The sequence below is a fragment of the Labeo rohita genome, chromosome 8 (genome assembly GCF_022985175.1).
Source record: "Labeo rohita strain BAU-BD-2019 chromosome 8, IGBB_LRoh.1.0, whole genome shotgun sequence".
Classification (NCBI taxonomy): Eukaryota; Metazoa; Chordata; class Actinopteri; order Cypriniformes; family Cyprinidae; genus Labeo; species Labeo rohita.
In genome coordinates, this window is record NC_066876.1 from 24,819,064 (window position 1) to 24,845,600 (window position 26,537).

General features: G+C 31.3%; 1 protein-coding gene across 6 annotated transcripts in view; it reads left to right on the forward strand.

Moving 5' to 3' along the window:
• The window catches only part of prkcz (protein kinase C, zeta), a 141,681-nt gene that overhangs the window by 68,871 nt on the left and 46,273 nt on the right, over positions 1–26,537 (forward strand). For 5 of the 6 annotated variants that reach the window (XM_051117813.1, XM_051117812.1, XM_051117815.1 and 2 more), the window contains 3 exons: positions 4,722–4,807; positions 22,926–23,057; positions 25,835–25,931. In XM_051117813.1, the coding sequence (XP_050973770.1) occupies positions 4,722–4,807; positions 22,926–23,057; positions 25,835–25,931 (315 nt within the window). Of the gene's footprint in view, positions 1–4,721; positions 4,808–10,329; positions 10,657–22,925; positions 23,058–25,834; positions 25,932–26,537 lie in introns of those variants that run through there. The other variant, XM_051117816.1, reaches the window with a different exon arrangement.

The window sequence follows — 26,537 nt, forward strand, 5'->3', positions numbered from 1 at the left end:
AATGAGGTAGATTATTACAAATACATGATTTCATCTTTGGTGTTTAGATATGAAGTACCGTTCGTTGTGTGGCCAAGATGTCGGGCTGGGCTTCAGACACGTAAATGCTGCCGTACAGGTCGAAGAAAACAGGTGTTTCTGTGGCCATCTGGATGATTATGATAGCAAACACGTAGCTGTTTCCTGAGCAGCTGTTGTTAAGCTGCAGCAGCGCTGTGCTCTGTGAGGAGGATGATCATTTGTAGTTCTGTTGAGGTCTGTCACTGCTTTGTTGAAGGAGAGGAACATTGTGAATTGTTTTGCTTGCTGCAAGAAGGTAGAGTCTGGCTTCTCGTTTTAAACATTGGTTGGAAAAAATCAGCCAAGACATACATTTAAGTGTGCCATGTTATATAGTTCTGTAGCATTTTATTGTTCACTTATTAAGTCCACTTTAGGTGAAAAAGTCATAATGTAGTTTTACACAGGGTGAAATGTCTGCAACATACTTTGTTAAAAGTTCCACAATAGTCGTGTAAAACAACACCCTTTTTACCTGTCAAAAAACGACCTGTTTTAGTGCATGTCTCTTTAAATGATAATGAGCTACTGCTCACCCCGCCCCCTCTTCTGTTTTTTTGTGTATTCGGTGGTGCATTACCATCAAAAACAAAACTAATCCACTGCGTCCTCAGTGACTTATTTTGGGAGAAAATTAAGACTCTTGTATTCATTTTTACATCATTTTTACTTTTTTTTTTTTTCTTTTTTTTTTTTTTATCAAATTAATGCAGCCTTGGTGAGAAAAAACTACAAATCTTCCCGACCCCCACTTTTTGAATGGTTCTGTATCTTTATGATTAAATAAACTTTTGAAATGTGAAAACTAACGTCAAGGCTGAATATTAACTGACATATAAACATCGTCGTTCCAAACCTGTAAGACCTTCGTTTATCTTCAGAACACAAATGAAGATATTTTCGATGAAATCCGCAAGCTTTTTGACCCTGCATAGACAGCAATGCACTGACACTGACACGTTCAAGGCCCAAAAAGGTACAGTATTAAGGACATTGTTAAAATAGCCCATGTGACATCAGTGGTTCAACCTTAATGTTATGAAGCTACGAAAACACTTTTTGTATGCAAAGACAACAAAAATAATGACTTTATTCAACAATTTATTCTCTACCATATCAGGATGTCAACTCCTGCAAAATTGTTGCAAAGAAATTGTTGAATAAAGCTGTTATTTTTGAGCCAAAAAGCTCTCGGATTTCATCAAAAATACCTTATTTGTGTTCTGAAGATAACAAAGGTCTTATGGGTTTGGAACGACATGAGGGTGAGTAATTAATGACAGAATTTTAATCTTTGGGTGAATTATCCCTTTAATATGCAGACAAATCTATAATTAAATTATAGATGTAAATTATAAATCTGTGGCTCTGTGGCACTATCAAAAGTAACTTTGTTTGTTTAACCAACCCAGCAGACAACAAATCTTGGTTTAACCAATGATGTGAGTTTAGGGCGGGGCCATCTGTTTTTCTGGCCAATGATAAGAAAATGTTTCTTTAGAAACAAGATTCTAATTTTTAAACATCATATGTACGTGTTCCAAGAAGTGATCAGTAAGTAATAGTAAATTCCGAAATATACTTTAATGATTCATATCATTTTAACAAGATCTTCTTTGTATTATATAATCCACCCAAGAAAAAGATCCAGATTTTTGTGTGGCCTGTATAAAGCAATGATAGTGACTTTTCCCCCAAGTCAACCTCATGTGGTTTGATGTTAAAGTTTAAAACTCTGCTCCTCTGCTCATGTTTAACTGCTCTGTTGAGGCATCAGTTATTCCTCTGAAACACTGTGTGTGTTTCAGCTTTATCATGTTCTGTTAATAAATCATTCATGTTGTGTAGTTTTGATGCAAGCGACACTTTGAATGTCTGAATGTGTGTGGTGTGTATATGTGATGAGTGTTGTTTTGCGCTTGCATTTTAGGTTTATTACACTAAAGCTGAATGTGTATTATTATTGGAGTTATGTTTTAATATTCAAGCACTATTTTATGCCTCACATTAGTTTTATAAGGCTTAATGCAGACTTTCATTTTCTCATTTTGCTTAGATCTCTCTCTCTCATACACACAAGCGTCCCAGGCCTTTGAATCTCCTCCGGTGCTCATTAGTGGCTGACACTTGAAAGTTTCGACAATATTTCAATATTTATCGGCTTTACGTAACAGAGCTGCAGTTGAGGGAAGAAACATGAAACGGCAGCAGACACAGCAAATCTCCAGGGCTCGAGCACAATTCTCAGCCTCTCCTTTACGCTCGAAAATGATGATGGTCTGCCAAATTTACTGGAACATGAGATGAGAGTAGAGTAACAGAGTGATAAGGGTATATGAGGTACCTGTGGGTCACTAGTGAGGACAATATGGTGTTTTCCTTTCATCCCTGTAGATTTTTAAAGGAGACACTATGCAAAATACACTGTTTTTGCATATAAATGTGTCAAAAAACCTAAACGGTCCCAATTATCAAGCAGTTTTGATTTTCTGAGCAGTATGACATCATATTGTTCAAGCCCCGCCCACGACTGCTGACGGGCTGCCCTGTATTTTCATATTTCTTTGAACTTTATTCATCAAAATATCCTGAAAAAATTTATCTCATTTTTCAAACAAACAAAAAAAATATATTTATTTATTTATTTTTTATTTTATTTTTTTTATTTTTTGGAAAATGAGATACGTTTTTTTCAAGATATTTTGATGAGTAAAGGTCAAAATAATAATATATATAAAATATAAAAACATACATTTTATACTCTCATAATCCTAAAGTTTACTATAACAAATAACAGATATTAAATACTGAAGCTTTTTTTTTTTTTGTATTATCAGTGTTGAAAACAGTTTGGAAAATTAGATGAATGAATAAAATGCAAAATAATAAAAATAAAATCTAAAATTCTACATTTTATAATGTAATAATGCTGAAGATTAAAAATTGTGAATCAGTGTTGAAAACGATTGCTTAATATTTTTTTGGAAAATTAGAATTTTTTTCAGGATATTTTGATGAAGAAAGCTCAAAACAATAAAAATGTAAAATCCTAAATTTTATAATCTAATAATCCTAAAGATTATTATATAAAAAATAACAGACCTTAAATTTTTTTTTTTTTGGAAAATTAGATTTTTTCAGGATATTTTGACTAATAAAGTTCAAAACAATAAAAAATTAACTAAAAAATAAAATAAGATCTGTTAATCCTAAAGTTTATTATATAAAATAATAGTTATTAAAAATTGATGCATTTTTTATTATTATCGGTGTTGAAAACTGTTACTTAATTTTTTTTTAATGAGAATGATGAATGAGAAAAATAGATTCTTTTTTTTTTAGAATATTTTAATAAATAAAGCTCAAAATAATCCAATAATCTAAATTTATAATCAGTGTTGAAAATTGTTACTTAAATTTTTTTCAGAATACTTTAAAGAATAAATAAAAAATCCTAAATTTTATAATCTTAAAAAAAAAAGTATCTTAACAGATCTTAAAAAATGTATGCGCATTTTTATTATTATCAGTGTTGAAAACTATTACTTAATTTTTCACTTATCTATTTATTTATTTGGAAAATTGATGAATAAAGCTCAAAATATTTAAAAAATAAAATATAATCCTAAATTTAATAAAGCTCAAAATAATAGCATTTATTTTAAATATAAATCTTTTGGTAATATTTTAAATTATTTACTGTCACTTTTGATCAATTTAATGCACCCTTGCTGAATAAAAGTATGCATTTCTGTAAAAATAAAATAAAATAAATCTTACTAACCCCAAACTTTTAAACAGAATTGTATATTATCTTTATTATTATGATTAAAAAATAGGTAGACTGTATTTAAACATAATTTGTCCGCTAATACAGAACAATTCCCGATGCCATAAACTATCAACTATCAACAAACAATGCATGAACACATTACGTATCCAATCAGACGTCATCATTTAAGCTGGTGAGGACCATAGGAAATATGTATTTTTTTATATTTCTTCCTCGGCTATTTTCTCTGTGCTCGAGCTGCTGTAGAGACAACAAAGTCTTGTAAACAATGCAGGTAAACACTCTTTTGGACACACTAATCCTAATTTTGCCTAATATTTAGTATAATAATATTTACAGTGTGTGAATTCTGATGCAGTCTGTGTTTTGGTCAATCAGGTCTGTTTAGAAACCTCCAAAAAGGTCGTCATTCGTGTTGTCAAGGTGGTGCGACCGTGAGACGTAAAGACAAAACCCTAGAGAGGCCGTAGATCAAAGTCTCATTCTAGTTGAATCAATTTAGGTCAGTGTAGATGCTTGTCAGTTCTTACATTAGACTGTCGACATGTGACCGAAATGATGCTGCGGGGAATAACAGAACGACAAGACGAAAGAAGAGTGTGTAGAGGAGGGTGGGTCAGATGGAGACAGGGATGCTACGAAAGAGAGCAAGAGAGAGGGAGGGATTGATAGCTTCTTCTGTGGGACATGTTTTCATCCAGTCGCAGTTCAAATCTGTCTACGTTCAGGGTCAAGACCAGTCACAACTCTGTCCATCTCCGTTTTTCTGTCGCTCCTCTTTGAATCCACTTCCCTCATATTGGATTGATTTTTTTCATTCCTCGAGTCTCCATGTTGCTCCTTTACAATCGTTTCCTCTCTCTCCTAGAATCGATCTACCGCCGTGGAGCTAGACGATGGAGGAAGCTGTACCGGGTGAACGGACACCTCTTCCAGGCCAAGCGCTTTAACAGGGTGAGTTAAATTCCTCTGGTCCTCACCAGCTTGAATGATGACGTCTGATTGGATACGTAATGTGTTTATGGTTTGTTTGTGTGTTGATAGTTTATTGTTCTGTATTAGTGGACAAATTATGTTTAAATACAGTCTACCTATATTTTAATCATAATAATAAAGATAATATACACTTCTGTTTAAAAGTTTGGGGTTAGTAAGATTTTCTTTTTACAGAAATGTATACTTTTATTCAGCAAGGGTGTATTAAATTGATCAAAAGTGACCGTAAATATTATGATATTACAAAAGATTTATATTTAAAATAAATGCTATTATTTTGAGCTTTATTAAATTTAGGATTATATTTTATTTTTTTATTATTTTGAGCTTTATTCATCAATTTTCCAAAAAAATAAAAAATAAATAGATAAATGAAAAATTAGCAACAGTTTTCAATACTGGTAATAATAAAAATGCATACTATTTTTTAAGATCTGTTAAGATTATGAACTTTTTTTTAAGATTATAAAATTTAGGATTTTATTTTATTTTATTTTATTTATTTATTTATTTTTTTTGTTCAGGTTTATTCATCAAAGTATCCTGAAAAAATTTAAGTAACAATTTTAAGCACTGATGATTATAAAAAAAAGGCATCAGTCTTTATTAGATTATACATTTTAGATTATTATTAGATTATTTTGAGCTTTATTCATTAAAATATTCTGAAAAAAAATGAATCTAATTTTCTCATTCATCATTCTCATCAAAAAAAAAAAAAAAAAAAAACAGTTTTCAACACTGATAATAATAAGAAAATGCATCAATTTTTCATATCTATTATTTTATATAATAATATTTAGGATTAATAGATCTTATTTTATTTTTTAGTTTATTTTTTTATTTTTTTGAACTTTATTAATCAAAATAAAAAAAAATGTTAAGGTCTGTTATTTTTTTTTATATAATAATCTTTAGGATTATTAGATTATAAAATTTAGGATTTTAGATTTTTATAGTTTTGAGCTTTCTTCATCAAAATATCCTGAAAAAAATTCTAATCTTCCAAAGAAATATTAAGCAAACGTTTTCAACACTGATTGACAATTTTTAATCTTTAGCATTATTATATTATAATATATATATTAGATTTTATTTTTATTATTTTGCATTTTATTCGTTCATCTAATTTTCCAAACTGTTTTCAACACTGATAATACTAAAAAAATGCAAATATTTAATATCTGTTATTTGTTATAATAAACTTTAGGATTATGAGAGTATAAAATGTATGTTTTTATATTTTATATATATTATTATTTTGAGTTCTACTCATCAAAATATCTTGAAAAAATATATCTAATTTTCCAAAAAATACAAAAATAAAATAAAATAAAAAATATATTTTTTTTTTCAGGATATTTTGATGAAAAAGTTCAAAACTATAAAAAAAAATAAAATGAGATATATTAATCCTAAAGATTGTTATGTCAAATTATAGATATTAAAAATTTATGCATTTTTTTTTTTTATTATTATTAGTGTTGAAAACTGTTTTTTTGGATGACGATGAATGACAATTTTTCAGAATATTTGAATGAATAAAGCTCAAAATAATAAAAATAAAATCTAAATTCATCAAAATATCCTGAAAAAAATGAATCTCATTTTCCAAAAACAGCAACAGAAAAAAGTAACGGGTTTCAACACTGATAATAATAAAAAAATGCATCAACTTTTAATATCTGTTATTCGATAAAATAATCGGTAGAATTATTAGATTATTAAAAAAAAATATATATATATATTATTTTGAGCTTTACTCATTAAAATATTCTAGACAAATTTCCAAAAAAATATTAAGCAACACTGATAATAATAAAAAAAACTTTCTTGATTTGCAAATCAACAAACAAAATGATTTGTGAAGGATCATGTGAAACTAAAAACTTGAGAAATGGCTTTTAAAAACTGAGCTTTGCCATCACAGGAATAAATTACATTTTATATATATAATATATGTAAACAGAAAACAGTTATTTTAAATTGTAATAGTATTTCTTAGTCAAAAACATGACAAAAACAATTGCATCAACTCTACTAAATATATTTTTAAGTGGTCTAACCCTTCCCTTGAAACAACATTTGTTTTGTGTCATTTGTTTCAGTAAATGATTGGCGACTGTTAGCATATTTAGCTGTTAGCTGTTAAACTATATTTCAGTCTGTATAGTGACTGTTTTAAGTTGCTGTAGACTGTTATGGTGAATATCTAGTTATTTTAAATTGTTATAATATCTAATGAACATATGGCTGTTACAATAAATGTCGGTTGATTAGCGGGTAACTGTTGGCATGCTTAGCTGTCGATCATTATCTGTTGAGCTGTTGACTGGTAGAAAGCATCTGATGTTGTCATTGTTTTCGCTGAGACTGTGGTCTGCTTGACCAGTGTTTGGTTCTCCGACTCCATCCTGATCTGGTGCTTGAATTAAACACATCGCACTGACTATTAGAAAGCTTGTAGAAAGGCAAGGGAGAGCTAGAGCGAGACTCTCGAGTGCAACGTCTCTGTTATGCAGCGATGCCCTGCCTTTAATCAGATCTCATCCCTGGAGGAATTGTTATGTTAATGCAGAGCTCTTCCTGCAGCGGTCTTCATTCTTCTACTGAGCAGAACATGTGCCAGACAAAGAAGAACACCAAAACACCATAAGAGAGAGTGATAGAAGAGACAGAGGGTGGAACAAAGGTAGCAGAGAGAGATGGAGAGGGACATTGTTCTTTTTGCCAGTGCCATTTTTGCAAATGCTGAAATGTCCTTTTTCTTGGAGAAGTTTCAATAGCCCTCAGCAGAGACTGAGGAGACGTAGAGAGACACATGATGAGCTCAGCACATCGTCCTCAGACAGCTCCCACTCACAGCAGGTGTGCGACATGTTAATGTACGGAAATTAGTCTTCTCAATTCTCTCGTTTCATCAAGGTGATCGATGTATGACCACATTATGAACAATATGGCAGAACTGCGGGATGACATCGAGCGAAGCAGAAACATGGCTCCATAATCATATAAAATTGTCTGGAGAGTCTCTTTTTTTTTTTTCTTTTTTCTTGTTTAAATCAGATTTCTTGAAAAGCTCTAATGCTCTTGTCAGACTGCTGATGGGGCAAAACTCATGTAACCCAGACTTTCATTTCAGTCTGTAATTGTAAAACACATTTAACCAAGCTAAAGGTGGCTGTCTAAAGATGCAGTGTGTAATTTTTGCGCATTTAGTGGCACCAAATGGAATTACAAAAGTGTTATTGAGAATAGCATAGTAACATATTTTACAACTCTATGGCTGCATTATAATGTGCACATTGTTTGCACCATATGGAAGATCTACTGTATTTGTTAAAATACACATTGCACAGAATACTGTATACCATAATGTATTGCTGTCAGACCTTTTTTTCAGTGAGTTGCATACAGTTTGAATATCTGTTATTTGATATAATAATTTTTAGGATCATTAGGATTCTAAAATGTAGGATTTTATATTTAAATGTTATTATTTTGATTCATATTGTATGATTGTATATTTATTTTTATTTATTTTATAGTTTTTATATGTTATTTATTATTACAGTATTTTTATATATATTGTCTATATATATATTATTTATATATATTTTATATATATATTATTACAGTGTTTTATATATATATATATATATATGTATATGTATATGTATATGTATATGTGTGTGATGTGATTATTAGTATTATTTTTTAGAAAGACATTTTTAGAAACGTTTTATATTATTCTTCGTAGTATATATAGAATAAATAATAGAAATATAAATAATAGTTATCTTACATATATACGTATAAGATAACTATTTTTTTTGGAGTGTTTTCAAATGTTTTAATTTGTCATTTTGTAGGATTGTATATTTATTTTAATTTAATTTATAGTTATTATATGTTATTTATTATTATTTTTAGTTTTTTAAACATGTTAGTGTTATTTTTTATTATTTTTAATATTTGAATAATATTTGATAACTTATTTGATTGTTTGATATAGACATTTTTAGAAACATTATTATTTGTATTATATATATAAATATGTATGTATAAAATAACTATTATTATTATTATTATTATTATTATTATAGTGTTTTCAAATATATTTTGATTGGTTATTTTGATTTATACTGTAGGATTGTATATTTATTTTTATAGTTATTGTATGTTATTTATTATTATTTTTCATAGTGTTTTTAAAAATGTTAGTGTTATTTTTTTTATGTTAGTTATTATTTTTTTAATGTTAGTTATTATTTTTAATATTTGAAGAATATTTGTTAACTTATGTGATTGCTTGAAATAGACATTAGAAAAAATATATAATTATAATTATAATTAAAAATATATAATATATCATTATTTTTATATTGTTTTGAATTGTTTATTTTATTATTTTGATTTCTATTGTAGGATTGTCATTTTTTATTTTATAGTCATGTGTTATTTAGTTTTATTTCAGTGTTTTGAAATATGTTTTTTATTGTTTTTAATATTTGATAACTTATTTGATTGTTTGACATAGACATTTTTAGAAACGTATTATTATTCATATTATATAGTGTTTATATATTTATATATAGTATTTTTAATAATTATTAACATATAAATAACTTAATCGATTGTTTGATATAGACCTTTTTAGAAAAATATTATATTATTATTCGTTTTTATTTATATAGCATACTAAATTCTTTTTGTAATTTAACTTTCAATAATACCTACTAGCTCAATTAAATAAAATACAAAAAAATAAAATAATAACATAGTTCCTTTAGACTTTTTGTGGCCACATCTCTAAGAAAACATTCTGCCCTCCTGCTACTTTTCTACTTCTCTCTCTTCTCATTCTCCATAGAAACAAGGGATGGAACAGAAGTAGGTCATGTTTTTTCCTCCCTCTGTCCTTCCTTTAAGGATCTGACTTGTTCCCTCCCTCCCATCAGCACCTCTGGATCTCTGTGTCTCTGTTTCTCTCTGTGTTCTCAGCCCTCTGAGACAGACAGGGCATGTACAACCACTATAACAAATCAATTTACGACAAAAAAAACCCTCACTTTTACATTTCAGATCCTTTCCTCACTGTTTCCATGTGTTTTTCATCCATCATACGTGTGTAAAATCCTTTCTGCTCTATTGAATCCTCATGACATCCCTCTCACAAACAATGCAAATGCATTTCAAAGCCTCTTGAGACTTCCAGAAGTTTATTTTCCAGTAAATGTGGCGGAACGACACAAGACTTGTGGCGTTTGCTGACATTATTTCCGCTTGTCTGTGTTGCTTTTGATCACACGTGTTGTGTCTAAAAGTGAAAAGAGGAGCAGATTCTCTTCAGATTTGAGTCCGGAGTTCACAGAGATTAATTTATGATGTCATAAATAAGGAAATTGGCATCTGTTGCCGTGGCGATAGGTAGCAGGTGTGGCATCTGTGGTGTATCAGACAGACCGTCTGAGCTTTAGAGTGTAATTAAACATCAGGCACCTGTAATATAAGAACATGGCAAACTACAATTCAGCGGTTATAGAAAATTAGCGTTAAAGTCGTAATTTAGCGTTTTTGTATCTTCTTGATATTGTTTTTAAGGGAAAATGTCATTGGAATTCATCTGAAGTGGGTATTTAATGAAAGATGGATTTCCTCAGGCTGCGAAGGACTGACCTTGTCTTAACTCTGAGCTCTGCATGTTCCTTAACACACAAGAAAACAAAGTAGCGGTTTCAGATGACTTACAATGAGTGATGGATATTGACATGCGCAAACTAGACAGTCATAGCACTGTTTTAATGGTAAGTGTTTTAATACTCTTTGTGTGTGTGTCTGTGTGGTAATGCGCTGAGATCATTTCCAGGCACTTCACTCATCTCGGCTCTTCTGAAGAAGCAATCGATAAAAACCGAGCCCAGGTTTCTCATCTCTTAGCCGACTGACCTGTATTTTCAACGCCACTGGCAAAGATAACAAACACTTAACACTTAACCTTCACCTTCAGACACCAGTGATAACAATTTAAAGGGGTCATACTCTATATTTTATGTGATTTTTATTATTATTCACTTAAAATGTTTTACTGTTATTGATTATATTGTTATTAGATGAAATTTATACACTGCTGAAACATATTAAAGGGCACCTATTATCAGCGTTGCCATGTCCGTGGGTTGAAGCGACCCCAGTAATGTAATATTTTGCCCCTGGAATGCTAATTATACAAAAAAAAAACCCTGTATTTTACCCCCTGGAATGAAATTTTTACCAGGGGACGCTCCTCGAAGCGCGATTGGGCTAGTTTTGGGCAAGTTTTGGGCAAGTTTTGGGCAAGTTTGGAGTAGCAGTTGGGTGGATTTTGTTGTGAACACCTGGCAACCCTGCCTATTATGCCCGTTTTTACAAGATGTAATAGATCAATTTGGTGTTTGCAGACAGTGATGATGTTTCTTTGTGGGCGGAGCCTAAAATCTGCCTTAAATCTGCAGAAACCCGCCCTCCTACTGTTGCAAACAATGCCGCTCTCACACTACACATTATGTTCTCACGCAGTGAAAAATAAATTGCGGACAACACGCCTATAGACAAGACAGCAGGTTAATTCTGGTATGAAACAAGGTCTCAGCTTTAAAATTTTGTCCTTTTTTTTTTTTTTTTAATTTAAACTTTAATGTGTTGTGATTTCAACCACGGAAAGACATCAGTACACAATGTTTCAAGTTTAAGTCCACCGAAGTTAATCTACTCTCCTGTCTGATTTGTTTGTCGGACTAAACGGCGGATTCAGCGTTATGATTGGTTAGATCACCTGCCAGTCAAGCTGTTTGCAAAGGGTCAGTTCTGATAAGAAAAAAGTTCTGACATCCAATGGCACAACAATAATTTTTTTCCTCTTATTCCAAAATTTTTTTCCTCTTATTCCAAAATTTGATCCATTTTCCTCCATTTGTTACCAGTGTTTTTCTGCCACCACAACGTGCAGCTGCAAGTGATGTAACTGTGACATCTACTCCAAATTAATCTACACAAGTCTCAGGTGTCCTCAGAATGTGTCTTTGAAGCTTCCGCTCCAAAAACCCACAGATCATTTATTGTATCATTTTGAAAATGCCTATTTTGAGTGGAAGCAGAAATACGTTGTTTTCGTGCATGTCTCTTTAAATGCAAATGAACGGATGCTTCTATCCCCTTTTTTCAAAATAGAGCTATGCCTTTACAGCTACCTCCTACCTCAGATACTTTGCTAAAAAAACATCAGTTTGTTTTTGATTATCACGTCTGTGTGCTGAAATCATGCATTTTAAGGCCATATCAATTTAAACTTCTGATATTTGGTTTTCTGAGCGCACACATCCGAATAACGCACACAGAAAGCGGCAGTCGCATGACATGTGAGTATTAAACTAAGTTGTCTTTTATTTCTTGCGCTTAAATGGTCAAATACACACAAGTTCATGTTAAAAACATGAGTGTGTTAGAAAAACGGTCAGTTATGTCTGTGAATTTTACCCCTTGGAACGCGAGTAGCATTTGGGTGGGTTTTGTTGTGAAAACCTGGCAACCCTGCCTATTATGCCCCTTTTTACAAGATGTAAGGCTTGCAAGCTTTTTTGCAAGCTTGCAGAGAAAGGCTTACCAAAAAAAAATGTACTGGGTCGATCTTTTTCACGTTTTCTGGGTTGGTAGATGCACCGGAGAGCCGATTATAGCACCTAAACACGGAAAAAGTACAATTTTCATGATATGTCTCCTTTAAAGTATGTTCTGTTTCATAGGACAGATTGTACTTTTTGCCTCAGTTGCATTCTGTGTGCAGTTGTTTAAGGGCTCCTGGCCAAAATCCCTATCAAATTAACATCATGGAGCAGAGCGTAAATGGAAATCTATTTCATCCAGCACTCAGACATCCATCCCGACCGTATCATTTGTGAGGCATCTCGGGTGAATCCTCATGATGAGTCTAATCCAGCGCTGCAGTGCTGTAAGGGTGTCGTGGAGCGTTTGCCAAGTCGTGAGGGAACAGAATGGAATCGCACCCTGTGTGTTTCTCTCATGCTTTGTCTCCATCAGTTTTTTCCTGTTGGAGAGGTAACATGGTGTTCTCCTGTGTGAACAAAAAGATTATTTTTACTTGCTTGTGTGTTTGTTTTCTGTTGATTGTTTTTGATTTAAATGTGTTTGGCAGCATTTCCCCTTTTTTAGCCTTTCTTCTGCCAAGCATGCTTTACGTTCCTTTTAGAGTTGAACTCAGGTGGATGAACTGTTTGTTTGAGATCTAAGAGATCATTTATCTAATGTCGTATTTGGGCTGATGGGGCAGCACTCTGATGCGGACGATCACTCGCACTCTTCAGAGATTCACAGATGATGTCACTCTGAAGTGCCTCAGGTCCTTGTAATTATCATCAGTGTCCCACTTATGGCTCAGGAGAGAGTGTGTGTGTGTTTTAGAAGCTGCTGAATGACATGGATGGCTTTGAATTAGACATGTTTTATTCTCTCTACAAAAGAGACAGAGAGGGAGGATTAGGAGGAGAGGAAGTGAAAAATACAGAGGCAGGCGAGGAGGACTCTGTGTGTGTGTGTGTGTGTGTGTGTGTGTGGGTGCATGGACATGTAAGTGTCTGACATAAACGTTTGATCCTCTCTTGCTGCTTTTTCCCTGCTCCTCATAAAAAAGTAGTGAGTTGCAAAAAGCAGACAGATTCTCTTTTGCGGGGTTAAAAGTTTTGCTTTAACTTTTTAAGTCTTGTCTCTGGTCATTTTCGACCACTGCTTGTCCATTTCCAGCTCTGATGAACAGTGATTCAGATTAGAGCTGTCAATTGAATGTGTTAATTTAGTATAATGAATTAATGAATATGAAAATAATATATTGACCACTTTTTGTCTTTTGAATGTATTTATTTGTTTATTTAATTTTGGATATTTGGATACAAATATGGATATTTGTGACGTAATTGCAATTGACTAATCTGCTCATCATTAGAGCTGTCAGTTTAATGTGTTATTTTAGTATAATTAATGAATTAATATGGAAACAATATATTGACCACTTTCTGTCCATTCACTCATTTATGCTTTACTCATCTACCCCAGTAATGTACTTGAATTTAGAAATGTATTTATTTATTTAGCAAATGTTAATATTTGAGATTGCAATTAATTCACTACATTAATCTGCAAGTCAATTTAATGTTATTTCAATATAATTAAATAATTAAGTAATTAATTAATTTATATGGAAAAGTTTATTGATCATCTGTCACAGTAATGTCTTTAAATTATCTTGAATTTTTATTTTACTTAAGTATTGCTGTTTGTGATTTAATTGCGATTAATTCACTAAATTAATCTGCATATCATAATCAATATATTATCATATCAATAAATTATTGTAACATTTTTAATCGATACAACCTTAATTTAAAACCATCTTAATGAAGGAAAAATTAAAAATTGATAAATGCTAGAAATTGGCCCTTTTATTTATTTATTTATTACTATTTTTAGCAAATATTAATGTTTGTGATTTAATTGCAATTAAATTAATCTGCATATCATCTAATAAATTATTGAATGTTTTTGATCGATACAACCTCAATTTAAAACAACTTTATTGAAGGTAAAATCAAAAATGGACAAAGGCTAGAAATTAGCTGTTTTTTATTTTCATTTTGTTTATTTAAATATTACTATTTTTAGCAAATATTCTTTTTTTGTGATTTAATTGCAGTTAATTCACTAAATTAATCTGCATATCATATAATAAATTACCGTAATAAAATGTTTAATCGATACAACCTTAATTTAAAATTAAAAACAGCTTTATTGAAGGTGAAATTAAAAATGGATAAAGGCTAGAAATGTACAGTTATTTATTTATTTATTTAAATATTACTATTTCTAGCAAATATTAATGATGTGTTTTAATTGCAGTTAATTCACTAAGTTAATCTGGATATCATATAATAAATTGAACTTTTTTAATTAATACAAACTTAATTTAAAACCAGCTTTATTGAAGGTAAAATTATAAAATGGATAATGGCTAATGTACACATTTTAATCAATACAACCTTAATTTAAAACCAGATCTATTGAAGGTAACATAAAATGAATAAAAATGAGCTGTTTTTTATTTAGCAAATATGAATGTGATTTATCTGCAATTAGTTCACTAAATTAATCTGCTTATCATATAATAAATTAAAGTACAATTTTAAATCAATACATTCTTAATTTAAAACCAGCTTTATTGAAGGGAGAATTAAAAATGGAAAAAGATTAGAAATTACTTGTTTTTTTAAATATTACGTTTTTTAGCAAATATGAATATTTGTGATTTAATTGCAGATAATTCACTAAATTAATCTGCATATCATATAAATTTATGTAAAAATTTTAATCTATACAACCTTCATTTAAAACCAGCTTTACTGAAAATAAAATTAAAAATGGATAAAGGCTAGAAATGAACTGGTCTCTTGTCTGAATTTGGGACATCACTCTATCTCACCCACTGATGCTTCAGATTGTAAGAGGCCAAATTTATAACAATCCTCTTTTCTCTCTCTCTCTCTCTCTCTGAAGTCAGTAATTGCAGTCAAGGGCTTTAGCACCAAGAACAGTCATTGTTTGTTTTGAAAGACCAAGATTTTCCACCAAGATTCCAAGAAACCGGCTATTTTTCCTGACTATTATATGTAGATCAGTTCTATTGTGATTGGCTAACCTCTTTGCATATTAAAGAGATTAAAACGTAGCAATGCCCACATGAAGGCACTCATTACCATATTAAGTGGACATGCAAGCATGATGATCTTATGGTTGTGGCATCATGATGAATTCTAAACAACTGATTTTTGCCACTTAGTTTCCAACACAGAAGCCCAGAAATGCAAGATGACAAAAGGTGCCTTTCTGAGTCTGTTTTTACATTTTTTTTTTTTCTTCCCGGCTACATTTATTTAGATGTTTCAGTCACTGCATTTATACATCAGGGGCAGTAGCAGTAGTTTTTAGAGAGTAGAGGGTCTTGCTTTACATTCCCTTGTTATTCTTGCTGTTTCTGGGATACGTGGGGCACACGCTTGGCCCTGAAGGCCTCATTCGCTCAGCTGTGCTATTTGTTTGGGACAAATGGTTAAGTTTAAAGTTTAATCCACTCTCCTGAATGGAAGCCCGATATGTGCAGACTTGATGTGTTTTAAATGGGTGCAGAAACGCATTGTTCCTCTGGCATTGCCTTTGCTTAGCAGCGCTGGCACAATATGTTAAAAAAGTCCAGGGGGTGGAAGCTGTGCTGGGATTCATATGCGAGAGGGAGATGAAGAAAGACACTGTTTATATGAAAGATTGCACACATTTCTAAGAATAAAGGCACAGAATCGTTGCATATAGCTTCGGGTGTCTCCGTCATGTTCTTCTTTGATCATTTCCCGCAGATGGGTGATCTAATGCTGCCTTCTAGCCGCCCTTGAGGAGGTTGTTGAGCTTTGTAGGTTGGAAATAAAACAGACATTTTGAGTATTTAATACTTCACTTCCCAAAGGACCACAGGATGATTTTAGTGCTAGTTTGACAAAATAAATTTTGAAAGAATTACTCTTATGAATCAATTCTTTTTCGGTTCGGTTTATTTTTCACTTCTGAGCCAATTCTTTTAGTGAATCATACTCTACATACTGTATAGGACAACCACAAGAAATTATATTTTGAGACTTTTACTTTTTTTTTTTTTTTTTTTTTAGGGAATGAAACGCAGCACAACCAGTGTAGTCCAATTCTTGAATGAATGACCCTTATAAGTCTTTTTTTTTTAAATGAATCAAACATATACAACTCAACCAGTATGTTCCGGTAAGAGGGTGAATGACTCTTATAAGTCAGTTGTTTTTAGTGAATTAAATACATACAGTGCAACCAGTAGATCAGGGTTGCCAGGTTTCAAAATAAATCCTGCCCAATTGTTACTCAAAATTAGACCAAAACTAGCCCAATTGCGTTTCGAGGGGGGTCCCCCGGTAAAATACAATTTTTTTTTTTTTTTTTTGGCATTCCAGGGGCTAAATATCACATTATTGTGGTCACTTCAACACGCGGATATGAAAAACAGCCTGTGTCAACAGTGTTGAAATAGCCAAGTTCTTGGCAACACTGCAGTACAGTCTATTTTCCCAATGAATGATTCTTATGAGCCAATTCTTTTTAATGAATCAAATTCATCTGGGGCAACCAGAGTAATCTGAAATCAAAATGACTCTTCTGAACCAGTTCTTTTTAGTGAATCTAATACATTCAGTTCTAGTAATGTGGTCCAAACTTTAAACAACTGACTTCACGGAATCGGTTCTTTTTCAGTGAAACAGACACATAGAACGCAAATGACTCTTTTGAGCTACTTCTTTTTAGTGAATCAAACACAAACTGTATAGGACAACCAGTGTGTTCTGGTTAGAGAACAAGTGACTCTTCTGAGTTGGTTCTTTCAAGTGAATTAAACGTATAGCACAACCAGTGTAGTCTGATTTCCGAGTAAATGACTCTAATGGGCCAGTTCTTTTTAGTGAATCAAACACATACCGTGTGGGGCAACCAATGTAGTCTGACTCTAAAACAAATGACTTTTTTTGTCTTTTTTTAATAAGCTCAAACACATACAGTGCAACCAGTGTAGTTCTATTTCCAAACAAACATGATTCTTCTAATTTCTAGGTTCTTTTTATTGAATAAAACACATTTAGTGCAACCAGTGTAATTCGATTCCTAATCAAATGACTCTAATGAACCATATCTTTTTACTGAATCAAACACATACAGCTCAACCATTGTATTCTGGTTAGAGGGTGAATGACTTGATTGAATTAAATACATACAGCGCAACCAGTAGAGTCAGATTTCCAGATAAATGACTCTGATAAGTTGGTTCTTTTTAGAGAACCAAATACATTTAGGGGAACCAGAGTAATGCGATTCCTGAACAAATGACATTTATGAGCCAGTTCTGGGGCGTAGCGTTTGGGTATAGAGGGTATGGGTGCGGGTGCATATGGGCCTGGGTAGATTGGGGGCTGAGGGGAACTTTTAATTGCAATGATAGAGCCCTGCACAGGCCCAGCCCTGGCCTGAGACAGTCGGGCCTAAGCCCTGCCCTTTTCTGACAGCTTATCAGAATAGAGCCCATGTTTATTACATAGCTGCTGTTGCAGCCATTAAAATAGTTGAGCTTTTGGTTTTTAATGGCAAAGTGGCTAGATTTTGTTTCGTTTCTTTGTTAATTTAATTTAGAAGTATGTTTGGAACATTTTATGTTTGTTAAATTCAAGCTTTTGTTTTTAAAGTAACGATGAGCATATGTTTGATGAATTTAGCCTTCTCAAATCAACACGACTTGCCTAAAGTAAAATCTATAGACATAAAACACTTGATGCATTTCGCAATATTAATTTAAACATTTAACCTAGATAAATGCGCGTTGTGAAAGTGGAAGCTAAAGACATGGAAGAGCCAGCGCGATGACTAGTATTTTTTTTTTCTTAATAACAGTGGAAACCTAAAAGTACTCCATCATTTTTGCTGATAAAGGTAACAGTAATACATCATTTGGAACTGCAAAAGGTCTTTTATTTGTGTGAACTCACAATATTGAAAAACATTGTACTTTTGTAAAATAAAGAAAACAAAAATGTGCTTTCTGCCGTCTCTTTGAGGAGCAGTGCTTCACAAAAATGATCCGAAACTCAGCGAATATAAATATCATAAATATATCTATAGAATGCTTCAAATTACTACTTCGAAACAAAAGAAATGTAATAAAATCATGTTATTTTGCGTAAAGTTAATGAGAAAAATCCACTTACTCTGCCCCCGAAAAAAAAAAAAAAGTGTGTGGCATCTAACCTGCTTTCACATTTAACATGAAAAACAGCAATAAAAATGCAGGCTTCAACTCTGTTATCTGGCTGATTTATGAGAAAAATAAAAACAATGTTGGCAAAGTTATAGGCTTGTTGACTTTTCTGAGGTAGGCTAAATATTGTTACTACTAACGTGACTATTTACAAGATGTTTTATCAAAGTTTTTACTTCTAATTTTCTTTTTTTTTTACATGCATTCAAACTTTTTTTTTCGTTTATTTTGTGCTGCAAAAATTAAAGAAGAAAAGATAATTGATTCACATGCCGCTTGATCTGAGACAAATACACTTATCTCACTACAAATTAAAGAGCGGAAAAAAAATTGGTTTTGTATATTATCATAAAATTGACAATTTGTAGACTGAGACTTGCGTGCCACAAATAGGTAATGAATGGACTTGAAAATGTTAAATATTATGTCCAAGCATTTCTACGGTAAATAAAACAGCTTGATACTCACATAGCATTATGTACTTAAGAAAAATACAACAGGTTAACCGAATTGGAGCCCATACTGTTTGGGGGGGCCGTACAAATTTTTTTGCATATGGGCCGGGGGCTGACTTGCTACGCCACTGAGCCAGTTGTTTTTAGTGAATTAAATACATACAGTTCTGGTAGTGTGGGCCAACCTCTAAACATCTGACCTTAATGAATCAGTTGTTTTTAGTGAGTCAGACACACTCTTTTGAGATGGATCTTTTTAGTGAATCAAATGCATTTAGAGCAACCGGAGTAATCCGATTCATGAACGAATGACTCTTTTGAGCCAGTTCTTTTTAGTGAATCCAATACATATTGTTCTAGTAGTGTGATCCAACTTTTAAACAATTGACCTCAAGGAATCAGTTCATTTTTAGTGAATCAGACACATGCAATTTACATGCAACTGAAAAGTTATTAAAAAGTCTGTGTAAACAAAATGTACTTATATTTTTTTTACAATACATATATATTTTTGTAGATATTTATGTTCTCAAGTCTAAAACTTGTTAATGTAGCCATTACATCCCCAATCATAAGGAACATGTTTATTTCTTTTCCATCGTCAGGCTTTAGATAATACGTGTGCTACTTTCGAGCCCTGATTTCTCAGTGTTTAACCCCAGTTACATAAATTGAGCACCTGATGAAAAGCGGCAAGAAAATGTAGGTCATTCATCAGGGCTGGAGGCTTGAGAGATACAGAGAAATCACTGCAGCAGGTGAACATCTCCTTAGATGGTGAGGAAGTGCTGTCTAAAAACTCACCAGCAGCACAGGGATCATGACATGCTCACAGAGCTGTGAAATAGAGTCAGGGAACACGGATGAAACGTCAAGCGCTGACAAGAAGAGCATCTTGTATCCAGAGTGTCCATCTCCTGAGGGTTTGTTGAAGGTCTGTTAAACAGATGATGCTCAGCTATCTGCTATGGCAGAGAGGGGAAACTGTCAGAGGAAGTGCATGTCCGATAATGAAAGATTAGCATATTTTAATAGGATTATGCTGCATGATGCATTGAAGCCCTGCTGTTAGAGAGCCCTCTGGTGGACAGCCAGGGTTTGTAGTGTGATCCTGTAGCATATTACTCTGTCTTGTCCATGTTCTCCTGTTCTGTATTTATGTTGTTCTGACCAGTATTATTTTCCAGCATCATGCATTCATATTGCACTTTTTGCTGTGAACAGATGGAGAAGCTCACAACAAACTGAGCTTGGGATATTTTCATTTATTTATGACTCACAGGATGTGTGTGTGTGTGAGCAGGTGTGTGTGTGTTTGAAACGTTAATGTTGGTTACAGCGCTGTCAGCAGAGTCCTCCAATCGTGCCTGGATTTTAAACAAAATGTGTTGAAAGCATTAGCTAGGCCTTAATCATGTACAGGTGCTGAGCTTGTGTTAGCTGTACACACATAGCTTGCAATTTTAGCAAAAAATGTAAACGTAGCACATTAATTATGATGCATGGTATTTATCTTGCCAGTTTTCCTGTCAATAATTATGTTTACTTGTAGTTCTTTTTGTCTATGTCACTTTCTCACATGTTTGTCCTTATTTTGTAGTAATTTTTTTCTTAGGGATGCATGATATTATCGGATCAATATTGGAATCCGCTGATAATGGCTTTAAATGTAAATATCGGCCTCGGAATAAGTCGCACACGCTCAGGGTGTGCATTAGATCACGTCAGTAGTGTGACTCATTCTTGAAGCAAAGTTTTGCATTGATGATTAGATTCACTGTTTTGGATCGCTGCATTTCTGCAATAATGACCGTAAAAGCAAGTGCAGCGGCAGCCTCCCTCGGGTCCCAATGCTCCTTCTGTAAGGACTAGGGGGCGCTGTTGGCCTACTTCTAATAAAATTAACGTAAAATACACAAATAACATTTAGACTGTATTTCTGATTAAGTAAAGCAGTAATTGATGTCATAAAATCATGAGTATGTTTTGATTTAAAGGTCAGAAGCTATAGCTTACATAAAAAAAATACAAACAAGGCGCTAAATTAAATAATTTTATATATATACTGATTTCTTCATTAATGTGTAATGATATATTTGTTTAAACAAATTATGAGCTCTAAAAGATTTTCAGAATTTTGACAACTCTTTTCATTTTGACCATCTACAATTGTTAAATCATAAAATAAAACGTTAGGGTTACCACTGCATTTTTCTGAGGAAAAAAAAAATGGAGCAGTTGATATATAGCTTATTTCAAAGCTTCAGTGTGTTTGTAAGTTCTTGTTAAAAACTAGTCAAAATTAAAAATAATTTGCTTATAATTCCTGCACAGGAGAGACTCTGTGTTGTTTCCAAACAAAAGGAGATATATCGGTATCGGCATTGAAAAATATTGGTAATCCGATTCATGGTATCATATTGGTATCTGCAAAAATCCAATATTGTGCATCCTTAATAATTTTGTATTTATATACTTGAATATTTACATATATATTTATATCTATATATCTAAATTTATATATAATATAAATATATCTTTATAGAAATTAAACAGTATCATAGTAATAGTAGTGCCACTATGGACAGATAATATTGAAATACAATTTTTTTATTTATAGCCTGTTTTTTTTTGTTGTTTTTTTGTTCATTTTATTTTTATTTATTGTTTTGTTGTTGTTGTCAACGATGTTTATAAAATGTCCTTAGTAATAAAATTAGAAATATTATTTTATTATTATATTAATGTATTAGTAATCTGTTAATAGTAATATTACTGTTATTATTTTAAATTATTATTATTATATCACCATATAATATATTAGTTTAGAACTATATATAATAATTATTAAGTATTATAATATATATTTATAATGTGAATATTGTAGTTATTTTGTTGTTTTCAGTATTGTTATTACTTTTATTATTATTATTATTATTATTATTTATTTATTTATTTATTTTTATTTTTTGCAGTCAAGAAAGTTTGAAATGTCTCAAACATTTCTCTTTATTCTCTTTATTATTTTTACTTACTTACTTACTTGTTTGAGGCTGGTAAGATTTTTCTGATGTCCTTGAAATGTTAATGTTTTTTGTTTCTTACGTTCACCAAAGCTGCATTTATTTGACCAAAATGTAATTTTTCCTGTGATGGCAAATATAAATTTTCATTTACAATTACTCCAGTCTTCAGTGTCTCATGATCCCTCAGAAATCATTCTAATATGCTGATTTGATGAAAATAAACAGTTCTAGTCATTGTCAGTGTTTAAAATACTTGTGCTGCTTTATATTTTTGTGATATGTCATTTATCAGGATTTTTTGATAAATAGAAAAGCAAAAAACAGCGTATATGCATGATATTGACATTATAGATGTATTTACTGTCACTTTTTATCAATTTGATGCATACTTTGCTAAATGAAATAATTAAGTTCTAAAAGAAAAAAAAATTGAATGGTAGTGTATTTTTTACTTGCTTTAGTTCATTTCTAGTTTTATGCTTATTTTAAATTCAGAATGCATTACTCAGCTGATGTGTGCTATCTGCTCATGTGATATCTGTAGGACATCCCTTTTTTCTTTCTTGGTTTGCTTGAGTTTGTTGATTTACTCATTCATTGAAATGGTTCTGCTTGCTAAATGGATCACAGATAAGGCTAGTCTAACTTGGTTAATCATGTCTGCCTGTGTCTCTCAGAAAGCGTACTGTGGCCACTGCAGCGAGAGGATATGGGGACTGGGGCGCCAGGGCTACAAGTGTATCAACTGCAAGCTACTGGTCCATAAACGCTGTCACAAGCACGTCCCACTGACCTGTCAAAGGCATATGGTGAGTTTTTCAGTCAGCTCTAAATATATTCATCATCTATCTGTTGTGACTGAGATTCTTAAATCAACCCTAGACTTGTAAAACCGCAAATAATTTCTCGTGTATTTGTCATTTGGTACAAATAAGCACATTCACAGCTGGTAAAACCTCATTATAGTTTCAATGATGTCTGTTTTTGAGCCTTAACAGCCTGTGTTAAGGCTCTTTTTCCTCTCTTCTCACTTCTCAAGAGTGTTGTTGGTGTTTCTAACAGTGTTTCAAAGATCGACCTTGTGGAATTCGTCAGATGATAGCATTGTCTTGTCAGTATTGAATTGACCTGATTCTGAGCTTCCACAGAATGTCGAAATCACAGACTAGAAACTGTCACATTATAACATTTTCACAACACTGCCTTCTGTAAGAAACGGTTTCTCCACACTAGTTTCATATGTCAGAAATTCAATATGAAATCCAACATTGCATTTTAGGTTTATTTACATGACAGCAGACATCAGACCTCAGATTTCCTGCAGCACGTCAGGTTTTCTTCTAACAGATTTCAAAGCTAAAGAGCTTTCTTTTTCTTTTTATCCTTATTTTGTAAAGCAATTCTGTCATTCACCTGCTGACTGCCTCCTTTCATTGTAGTTCTTTTTGTCTGTCTCACTTTGTGCTTATTTTGTAGTTATGTTTTTGTATTTGTGGTCTTGAATACTTTTATCTGTGAATACTTAGTTCTAACTGACTTCCATGTCTTCAGAGGGGCATTTATTATATAAAATTATATTTTATTGTAGTTATTAATATTTGGTTTTATTTATAGCCTATTTTGTTCTATTTTTTTTTTTTTTTTGTTGTCAATGTTTAAAAAAATGTTCTTACCATTACAATTGAAAACATTATTTTATTTTATTATATTATATTTTATTAAATTATATTGATATATTAGTATCATCTGTCAATAGTAATATTATTGTTATTATTTTAAATATTATTAGTAGTATATTATAGTAGTATATTGTATATCCATGTATTATATTACTTTATAACTGTATATTATCATAATTAATTATATTAATATTTTCATAACATGATTATTGTAATTATTGTTATTTTCAATGTTACTGTTATTATTATTTTAATTTTTGTATTAATTAATTAATTTATTTTTGCGGTCAAGAAAAAAGAAAATATCCTTAGTATTAGATTAAGAGACATTATTTTATTATATTGATATAGTAGTGATCTGTTAATAGTAATATTATTGTTATTATTTTAAGTATTATTAGTAGTATATAGCCATGTATTATGTTATTTTATAACTGTATATTATAATAATTAATTATTAATATTTTCATGATGTGATTATTATAATTATTGTTATTTTTAGTATTACTATTATTAGTAGTAGTAGTAGTATTTACATTTTTTATTTATATATTTATTTATTTGTGGTCAAGAAAAAACTAAATATCCTTAGTATTAGATTAGGAGACATTATTTTATTATATTGATATATTAGTAATCTGTCAATATTATATAATATTACTGTTATGATTTTTTATTATTGATATTATTATATAGCTATATATTGTGCTAATTAAGAACTATACATATAATAATTAATTATATCAATATATTCATAACATGATTATCATAATTATTGTTGTTTTCAATATTATTATTATTTAGATTTTTTCATTAATTCGTTTTTTTTTTTTTTTTTTTTTTTTTTTTTTTGCGGTCAAGAGAAAAAAATGTCCTTAGTTTTAGATTAGGAGACATTATTTTATTATATTATATCAATATATTAGTAATCTGTCAGTAGTATATAATACTATATAATACTTTATATTATAGATATTACCATATAGCTATAAATTGTACTAATTAAGAACTATATATTATAGTAATTAATTATATTAATATATTCATAATGTAATTTATCATTTTTATTTATTTATTTATTTATTTTTTCTCCTGTCGAGAAAGTTTGAAATGTCTCTTAAATATTTCAAAGTATTATTTTATTTTGTTTTGTTTTATTTTATTATTTTTTTCTGTGGTCCACAAAGTTTGAAATATCACAGAAACATTTCAAAATATGACATTTTGTGAAATAGTGTAGTGTATTCAGTGAAAAATAATGTAGATCCATTGAGATTTAATTGGATTTTGAAAAGCAGGTGACATTTATTTTATTGTATTATATTATACTGATATATTAGTAATCTGTCAATAGTACATAAAATTACTGTTATTACTTTTAATTAGTTATTATATAGCTATATATTATACTAATTAAGAACTATATATTATAATTAATTATATTTATATACTCATAATGTGATTTATTTTATTTTATTTATTTTTCTATGGTCCAGAAAGTTTGAAATGTCTCATAAACATTTCAAAATATGACATTTTGTGAAATGGTGCATTCAGTGAAAAATAATATAAATCCACTGAGATATAATTGGGTTGTGAAAAGCAAACTGTGATATCGTTGATTATTGTAGTTTTTCCTTTTGTGTTAGTTATGTCAACAGATAAAAAAAAAACATTTCAAAGGTAGAGAAAGTTATTAAATTTTGATGAAAGATTATGAAAATGAACCATTTTTTCTTTAGAAAAGTTTATCTTGCAGAAGGGACCTTTATTAAGAAGGTAAACAGAGTCAGTTTTGATTTCACATCTGGATAAGTGAAATATTTATTTAGAATCCCCAAAGAGGAGAGGGGGAAAAAGACGTTTGAAAAATAGCTTGCCTGTATCATCTCTGTGTTTTTCTGCAGGATCCAGTCATGCCATCACAGGAGCCGTTGGTAGACGATGATAAAAGTGGAGAGGAAGTGGAGCTCCCCCCTGAGGACCCTGAGGAAACAGACGCAAGTAGGTCTCCATCTCCACTGTGTGTGTTTAAAGGCTGTTTTTGTATGGGTATTGGGGTCATTCTGTCCTCTATCTGTCAGAGGGCACTGCTGACTGTAGTAGGATACTGTAGTACGTCAGGTGTGAGTAATGTCACATTGACCCATTTGAGAGAGAAAGAGAGAAAGACTCATCCTTCTGCGACAGTCCAGTCTGTGGTGCCCCCTGCTGGAATCTAATAGCATTACACACTACACACAGTGATTTGCTAAAGCTAGTTGTTCCTTTAAATTGATTATTTTTAATGATTCAATTGGACCGATTTCACCGTGTTGATAAATCACTCACTCCACTGTAAGGAAGAACTTATTTTGAGGGTTACACTGTGATTGGTGACATTTTAGAACAATAAACAACAAAACATTTCATTTTATGTAATTGGAAAAGAGTATTTAAAGGGATAGTTCACCCAAAAATGAAAATTCTGCATTAATCACTCACCCTCATGTCGTTTCAACCCCGTAAAAGCTTCAATCTTTGGAACACAAATTAAGATATTTTTGATAAAATCCAAGGGCTTTTGAACTGCAGACAACAACGCAACTCAAGACCCAGAAAGTAAGTAAG